This window comes from Lolium rigidum, chromosome 3 (assembly GCF_022539505.1).
Source record: "Lolium rigidum isolate FL_2022 chromosome 3, APGP_CSIRO_Lrig_0.1, whole genome shotgun sequence".
NCBI lineage: Eukaryota > Viridiplantae > Streptophyta > Magnoliopsida > Poales > Poaceae > Lolium > Lolium rigidum.
This window is the reverse complement of record NC_061510.1, coordinates 318,461,987-318,470,917: the sequence shown is the minus strand read 5'-3', so window position 1 is coordinate 318,470,917 and position 8,931 is coordinate 318,461,987. Positions and strand designations below refer to the sequence as shown.

The 8,931-nt window shown below is 41.2% G+C and overlaps 1 protein-coding gene across 1 annotated transcript; it reads left to right on the top strand.

Moving 5' to 3' along the window:
- The first annotated feature begins 136 nt into the window (after window positions 1-136).
- Window positions 137-7,884, top strand: LOC124703775 (DNA-directed RNA polymerase II subunit RPB2-like). Its single transcript, XM_047235994.1, is given in 26 exon segments — window positions 137-559; window positions 1,495-1,716; window positions 1,799-2,089; window positions 2,201-2,398; window positions 2,614-2,678; window positions 2,762-2,848; window positions 2,956-3,076; window positions 3,173-3,217; window positions 3,300-3,437; window positions 3,552-3,624; window positions 3,711-3,787; window positions 3,860-3,967; window positions 4,104-4,220; window positions 4,568-4,723; window positions 4,828-4,929; window positions 5,097-5,222; window positions 5,298-5,375; window positions 5,453-5,548; window positions 5,660-5,775; window positions 5,870-5,939; window positions 6,019-6,072; window positions 6,159-6,302; window positions 6,396-6,695; window positions 6,846-7,047; window positions 7,050-7,267; window positions 7,411-7,884. Coding segments are annotated over 26 exon segments (3,675 nt in total). The 5' UTR covers window positions 137-205; the 3' UTR covers window positions 7,528-7,884.
- Window positions 7,885-8,931: the final 1,047 nt, after the last annotated feature.

Genomic DNA, 8,931 nt, shown 5'->3' with positions numbered 1-8,931 from the left:
TACTAAACGAGGCCTAAATAGGCCCAGGGCCGTATAGCCCATCGGGCAAACACCCGAACTCCAAACCGACCTCTTGAGCCCCCAAATATAATCTGAACCAGATCGGCAAAATCGTCCCCAATTCTTCACTTCCTCCTTCCTCCCTCCCGAGAAGCGGTGAGCCGACACACCCACCCCATCCCCGGGCGCCACTAGGGTTCCCCCCATGGAGGACGACGAGTACGAGGAGGGGATGGAGATGGACATGGGCGGGCACCAGCAGCTCCACCACCGCGGCTACGGCGCCGAGGAGGACGGCGAGGGCGGGTACGGCGGCGGCGGCGGGGACGGGGACGACGAGGACGCGGAGGAGGCGCGCGACGAGGACGAGATCACCCAGGAGGACGCCTGGGCCGTCATCTCCGCCTACTTCGAGGAGAAGGGCCTCGTGCGCCAGCAGCTCGACTCCTTCGACGAGTTCATCCAGAACACCATGCAGGAGATCGTCGACGAGTCCGCAGACATCGAGATCCGCCCCGAGTCGCAGCACAACCCAGGCCGACAGGCCGAGTTCGCCGAGGTTGCTTGCCCCTCCACGACCGTAGCGAATTATATGGCTTAACTGTTGCTCATATTGCTGCTCTTAAATAAATTGGCCGCCTAGGGTTTCCCCAGCTTGGTGGTATGTCTCGGTGGTTGGTTGGCTGGCTGCTCGGCTAGGTTGGCCAGTTTTAGGGTTTTGGGAGGGTACCTAGCTACTTGCTGCTGTTCGATGTTGGTGCTGAATGTGATTTTGATTTTGAAGGGTTGAATAGTTCGGTATCTAGTGTTGAATGAGGTGCTGAGTGCTTGAATCTAAGAGTTTAGCACCAGGAATGCTTAGAATGACTTTCCAGATATTACCTTGTCACTCCAGTTGCCACCGGCTTGATAACGATAGCTAGAAAGGCACTGCAGATTTTCAGCTACCATAAATTCATAAATTCATATTACTATGTTGTTATAACAGAGCAGAAATTGAATTAAATAATTAAGTAAACATGTAATTCACACACTTCCAGGACATTTTAATGTCTTGACACACTGGTGTGAAAAGGCATATCTGGTTTGAGTTAGGTTCTAGCAACAGAAATGCTACTAGGGAAATAAAGATATTTTTATGCTAAGTAAGTGGTAGAAACTGAAATGAAGTTGGGGTAAGTTCCCTCCTCCTAATAAGTATGAAGAAACTGTTTGCTGTCTTGTTTCAGTCATTGTTAAGATTATGCCTCTACAACATATAGTCCACTGAACAATATGTGCTAAAATGGGCTGGCCGTGCTAAAATCGTAACAAGAACTGTAACGGTGATATCGTAAGCTTTTAGCAGTAATAAGTTCATGGCGAATTCAGAATGTTGCTAGTGCTACCATGTACACCCTTGCTAATGCCTTTTCGTTTAAACCGGGTTTTCTTATGTCTGTTTTCTCCATTTCCCATGATCTGTAACTTACGATGGTATTGGTTCTTCTCTAGACACTCCACAAGATCAGCTTTGGTCAAATCTACCTGAGCAAACCAATGATGACCGAAGCTGATGGAGAAACCGCTACCTTATTCCCCAAATCAGCAAGGCTCAGGAATCTGACATACTCAGCACCACTTTATGTTGATGTATCATACAGAGTTGTAAAGAAGGGACACGACTGTGAAGAAGTTACAGAAACAGCAGAATATCCAAAAGTTTTCATTGGAAAGGTGTTGTGGGCAACAATTTCATACATGCTGATAGTATCCGCTATTTGTATTGTTCGATTATCAACATTTCCCCCCCCTGCAGGTTCCGATCATGTTGCGTTCCAGTTACTGCACACTGTATCAACAATCTGAGAAGGATCTCACAGAACTTGGAGAGTGCCCTTATGACCAAGGAGGATATTTTGTAATCAACGGCAGTGAAAAGGTTCTCATTGCACAGGAGAAGATGAGCACCAACCATGTCTATGTTTTTAAGAAGAGGCAACCAAATAAGTTTGCATATGTGGGTGAAGTCCGTTCAATGGCAGAGAACCAGAATAGACCTGCTAGTAGCATGTTCGTTCGGATGCTTTCCCGTGCAGGCGCGAAAGGGGTCAGTGACTTACTGAAGCTTTGCAAAATCGCTCATCATAGATCCATGTGTCCATGGTTGTCTTCTTACATAGCATATACTAATGTTAGAATTGTAATAACTGTGCTGCAGGGTACATCAGGTCAATATATTCGTGCTACTTTGCCATACATTCGTGCAGACATTCCCATCATTATTGTGTTTAGAGCATTAGGATTTGTTGCCGACAAAGATATCCTGGAGCACATATGTTACGATTTTGCCGATACACAAATGATGGAATTGCTACGCCCATCTTTGGAGGAAGCTTTTGTCATTCAAAATCAGCAGGTATGTTCCTTCCGCCATTTGATATGTGGAACACAATTGTTCTCTATTACTTGAATTGACAACACACCAACTTGAATTTATGTCATGAAACTAAACTTTTATTCCTACTTGGGCACTCCTTAAATTGGACTTTGAACGAAACTTGGGTAGTTATATATGACTTGCTACATTGTTTCTACTTCATATGTGTAAAACTTTGATAAGCTTGTTTGTAGGTTGCTCTGGACTACATTGGAAAGCGTGGTGCTACAGTTGGTGTAACAAGAGAAAAGAGAATCAAGTATGATGTACCAAAGAATTAACTCTACATTTGCTAGATGATTAAATTGTAATGTTTTAGTGCTCACCTCCTTGACTTCTTAGGTATGCCAAAGAGATACTTCAAAAGGAAATGTTGCCCCATGTTGGTGTAGGCGAATTTTGTGAAACTAAAAAGGCATACTACTTTGGGTATGTGTTCCAAACTGCACATTAGTCTGTTGTCGATAGTGAAGTTTGCATGCTATCCTGTAGCTTGGGTGAAGCAGATAAGCTAATTTCGTATATCCATTGTGCAGGTATATTATTCACCGCCTATTGATGGTTGCTCTTGGTCGAAGAGCTGAAGATGACAGAGATCATTATGGTAACAAAAGGCTGGACCTTGCAGGTCCATTGCTTGGAGGACTGTTCAGAATGGTTCGTTGCAATATGCTAGCTTATTTAAGTGTGTTCAATATCTTCTTTTTTTCTTCGGTTGGGAACTAATATACTATTCTTTGCTTGCAAAATCAGCTTTTCAGGAAACTGACGAGGGATGTGAGGTCATATGTTCAGAAGGTCTCCCCCTTGCCTAAAGTACCATGCTCTGTCTTTTACTCAATCCTGATAATTATTAACTTCTATTTCTCGTTGAATGCAGTGTGTCGATAATGGGAAGGAAGTTAATTTGCAATTTGCCATCAAAGCGAAAACCATTACTAGTGGATTGAAGTATTCCCTTGCTACGGGAAACTGGGGACAGGCTAATCAAGCTGGTACAAGAGCCGGTGTGTCTCAGGTGTGTGTACTTCTTCGTGATCACATTCACCTGTATTATTTACTACTTCAACATGGTTTGGCAAACAAATGTTCTGATATGCATTCTGTGTATTCCACTTCTTTTCGTACCAAGGTGCTCAATCGCCTTACATATGCTTCTACATTATCACATCTGCGGAGGCTGAACTCTCCTATTGGGCGTGAAGGTTGATATAACTTTTTTTTTCATACATTACCTTCCTGTTGAAATTTTATTTTCTTAGGGTTAGTGATCTTAATATCTTATTAATAGGGAAACTGGCAAAACCTCGCCAACTTCATAATTCTCATTGGGGAATGATGTGTCCTGCTGAAACACCCGAAGGACAAGTAAGTCACTGACATTTTCTAATGTTTAAAGGAGTCGGTTGATGGTTTATATTCCATACACCTTGTATTCAGGCTTGTGGCTTGGTAAAAAATCTTGCCTTGATGGTCTATATCACTGTTGGTTCTGCCGCAAATCCTATTTTGGAATTTTTGGAAGAGTGGGGCACAGAAAATTTTGAGGTTTGCTTTCTCTTCTTGTCAGTTTATCTGCATGCATTTTGACTTTGTTTATATTGTACAAAATCTTAAGGTTATAGTTTTTTGTCAGTTACCAGTTACAACAGTTACTGATTTGGTTCTGGATTCATTTTAACAGGAGATATCACCAGCAGTCATTCCTCAAGCTGCTAAAATTTTCGTTAATGGTTGCTGGGTTGGAATTCATAGGAATCCTGACCTATTGGTGAAGACACTTCGGCGTTTGAGAAGACAGGTTTGTGCCCTGCTTTTCCTGTTTCAAGCAAAAAGCTGCTGGCAATGTACAAGAATGGATAGAGTATTGAAAACTAGATATTATCTGCCTAATGTAGTAATATATATATATGTAGCAGATTGTAAGCACTTCTTTAACAAAATGGATGTGGTTTTATTGATCCCCTTATGCAATTCTAACTTAGTCTGTAACAATGTATAGTAAATATCATTTTGTGCAGTTGGGTAAACATGGACATCTAGAATTTTTCTAGCATATAACAGGTTAAGAAAGCCATTTATTGCTCGTATGGGATTTTCAAGGAAATTCAGATCTCAAATTACATGGTGAATAATGTCAATTTTCAGATTGATGTCAACACTGAAGTTGGTGTGGTTCGTGATATTCGTCTTAAAGAACTTCGACTCTATACGGATTATGGGCGTTGCAGTCGTCCACTGTTTATTGTTGAAAGCCAGAGGCTTCTCATTAAGAAGAAGCATATTCGAGCATTGCAGCAAAGAGTCTGACATTCTCTACTTTATGCTACATGTTATTTAAATTCGGATTGCTTGCATGTATTTGTTCTGATATGCTCCTATTACTATCCTACTGTGTGGTTATCCAGGAGACTCCTGACGAAGGTTGGCACGACTTGGTTGCCAAAGGTTTTATAGAGTACATAGATACTGAAGAGGAAGAGACTACTATGATCTCTATGACTATAACTGTAAGTCAGTTCTGTTCCCCTTGAAGTACCAGGTCTCAATTCTATTGGCATTCCTTTACACGAAACATCTCCATTGTCTCGTTCTATTTGCATTTCTTTACACCGAAGGGCGTTTCCTTCATCCTAGATTCATGTCTGCTAATAATGCCAAAAAATTAAAATTTCAGGAACTTTTAGGTGCGAGGAATAATCCAGAGGAGGCATATCTTGCGACTTACACACACTGTGAGATTCACCCTTCTTTGATCCTTGGTGTGTGCGCGTCGATTATTCCTTTCCCTGATCACAACCAGGTGACTCATCCCCTTACAAAATGCTATGCACTGCATCTTCTTTTACGCATGTCTAATTCGTTTCCTTGATTACAGTCACCTCGTAATACTTATCAGTCTGCTATGGGAAAGCAAGCTATGGGAATCTATGTTACTAACTATCAGTTAAGAATGGTGAGTGTGCCATCTGTCTCTGTATCTCGGTTTGGTGGACTTGGTTTGGACCTTCACCCCCCACCATTTGGTTTCAGGACACGTTGGCCTACGTTCTGTACTACCCACAAAAGCCTCTTGTTACTACTCGTGCTATGGAGCATTTGCACTTCAGGCAGTTACCGGCTGGCATTGTAAGTGAACAATCTTAACTTGGGACATTTTCTTTCCTTTGCTATTTATATTTTGAATCTCCCTCTGCATTTTATGTAATCACTAATGCGTTGCTTTGGTGGTTTGTGAAGAATGCTATTGTTGCCATTGCATGCTACTCTGGATATAACCAAGAAGATTCGGTTATTATGAACCAATCTTCAATAGATCGTGGGTTCTTCAGATCACTATTTTTCCGCTCTTACAGGTACAGTTGGCATTTCAGCATATTCTACTGTAAGCTATGCCACCACTCTGTTCACCGAAATGCTTACAATCTAATCTTCGCACTTTGTATGCAGAGATGAGGAAAAGAAGATGGGAACTCTTGTCAAAGAGGAATTTGGCCGTCCAAATAGGGAGAACACCATGGTGATGTTTTCAAGAATTCATCACAGATTTTCTCTTCCAAGTCCTTATGTGGCTAATGTTCTTGTATTTTTCTTTGTAGGGAATGCGCCATGGGTCCTATGATAAATTAGATGATGACGGACTTGCACCACCAGTGAGTAGAAGATTTGATTACTGTAGGCTTATCTTTATCACAACTGCGCTGCTGACTCCCTAATCTATATATAATTCATGTATCAGGGAACAAGGGTCTCTGGGGAAGATGTCATTATTGGGAAGACATCTCCTATTCCACAAGATGATGCTCAAGGGCAAGCTACTAGATACTCAAAGCGTGATCATAGTACTTCTCTGCGTCACAGTGAAAGTGGGATGGTGGATCAGGTTTGTTTTTGGCTATTCGCCCCGCTGTTCATTTTCTTATGTGGTCTTATCAGTTTCAAACAGTTAAATCCTGAGCATTTTATATTTTTGCAGGTTCTTTTAACAACAAATGCTGATGGTTTGAGATTTGTCAAGGTTAGAATGCGATCGGTTCGCATACCACAAATAGGAGATAAGTTCAGTAGTAGGCATGGTCAGAAGGGAACCGTTGGAATGACTTACACACAAGAGGACATGCCATGGACAATCGAAGGCATCACGCCTGATATCATTGTGAATCCACATGCTATTCCATCCCGTATGACTATCGGCCAGCTGATTGAGTGTATTATGGGTAAAGTTGCAGCTCACATGGGAAAGGAAGGAGATGCAACTCCTTTCACTGATGTTACTGTGAGTAACCGTCTGGAGGCTCATTTCTTCTTCTTTTCTAATAGTTGCCAAGGAAAAAAGAATTTCGATCTCTTCTCTTGTAACTTGCATTGAAACTGAACTTGCTATCTGAATTGTGCGTAATTATGTAACATCTTAACTCCATTTCAGGTGGATAACATCAGTAAGGCACTTCATAAGTGTGGTTATCAAATGCGTGGATTTGAGACCATGTACAATGGTCACACTGGGAGAAAATTGACTGCAATGATCTTCCTAGGTCCAACTTACTACCAGAGACTTAAGCACATGGTGGATGACAAAATTCACTCTAGAGGCCGTGGTCCTGTCCAGATATTGACCAGGCAGCCAGCAGAGGGCGCTCCCGTGATGGTGGTCTCCGTTTTGGAGAAATGGAGAGGGATTGTATGATTGCTCATGGCGCTGCATTTTTCTTGAAGGAACGGTTATTTGACCAGAGCGATGCTTACAGAGTACATGTGTGTGAGAAGTGCGGACTCATTGCCATTGCCAATCTCAAGAAGAATTCCTTCGAGTGCAGAGGTTGCAAGAACAAGACAGACATTGTCCAGGTAATTAGAACTTGGCTCCGAACCTAGGGCCTCTTTGGTCCAATTTCGACCTGAATAACATTCTTCCAAATAACCCCTTTTGCTACCTTCCTTGGCATGCTTTGCCAGCGCTAGTAAATCATACTATCTCTGTCCTTCCACAGGTCCATATACCATACGCATGCAAGCTCCTCTTCCAGGAGCTCATGTCAATGGCAATTGCTCCCAGGATGCTCACCCATGAGATCAAGCCTGGGCAGGAGAAGAAACGTTGGGCTTGAGTGTTGTATTCAGGTGCCTGACTGGAGCTGTTTTCCTGGGTACCTTGTTGCAGAACTACAGCTGTAGTATGAGTATAGTTCTGATTTGGAATTTGGTTTTTGATGCACACTGGGCTATAGGCATGGTCGTGTTCTTGGATAGATCAAACGCCAACCATGAAGTGACGTAGGTTCTTTAGGATTTATTCACTAACAGGACTAATAATTTGTACCTTGTCTCTATTACGCATTGCCGGATCTTTTTTACTTGGCTTCAAGAGCTCGACTCGAACAATGCATGTGTGAAGACAATTGCATATGAGTAACTTTGCAAAAGTTAGTAATTTTTTTTATATGAATTTTTTGTAAGAGGATCTACAATGCATGTGTGAAGACATCTGAAATTTTTGCAAAAGGATTTTTGACCCTTGTAATTGCTTTTTGTGCTTTGCAAAAGTTAGTATACAAAATATGACTAGATAGTCCTGCACAAAAGAAGAAAAGATTGGCACAGCTTTACAAATGAATAATCATACTTTGTCTTTTTTGACAAAAAGATGTACTATTTTAATACTATTGTATTACCATTTACTGTCACAAATTTGTTTTTTTATTTCCCAAAATATAATGTATTTTTTAACGGGACTTTTATATTTAACACCATAATTTTTAGAAGCATAGAAGTGTGAGGTTTTAAAATTTTAAAAAATCTGAAATTGGAGGGATCACTGGTGGACATCGGCTCAATCCACTGAAAATGTCGACGGCTTCAAATTCAAGTCTTAGTTTTTCTTACCTCAAAAAAAAAAAAAAAGTCTTAGTCTTTCTTACTATCTCTGGACTTAAAAAATTGATGCATCCACCTGCTAAAAAATTGCAGGTCTCCCTCCGATTTGAATAAATCCGATCGCATCCGCATTGATTAAATCCGATCGGGGAAAGTAGATGACTATGTAGTATATTTACATACTAGTTTGAGTTGTAATAGTTGAACTTAGCTAAGTAAGGCACATTCTTATGATGCCATCAACACAGCCGCAGTGTAGTCCTTGGCGGTCTACTATTTCTTAGGATTGCTAGTTTTAAAGCATTCGTTGTTTTAGTCATGAAAAAATCTATATGTTAACCGGCTATCCTTATGTTGGCATGCTAATAAATAGCGAGTACCTCAAGTCGTACAAATTTTATGTGGATTTTATACAAAAGATACATCTCGATCAATAGAGGCACGACATTCTGCCATGCTCTAGGAACGCACTTGTATCGATGAATGAGAAGCATGCCAGTTCTGGTAACCTTAAGAAACTCCTATAGCAATCACAACTAGAAACAAAAGAATATAGAAATAAAACAATCTGCGGAAATTCAATTCGGCTCCCGGGTGCGTATGCACCCTCTACCAAAAAATCATATTTTGAAATGTCG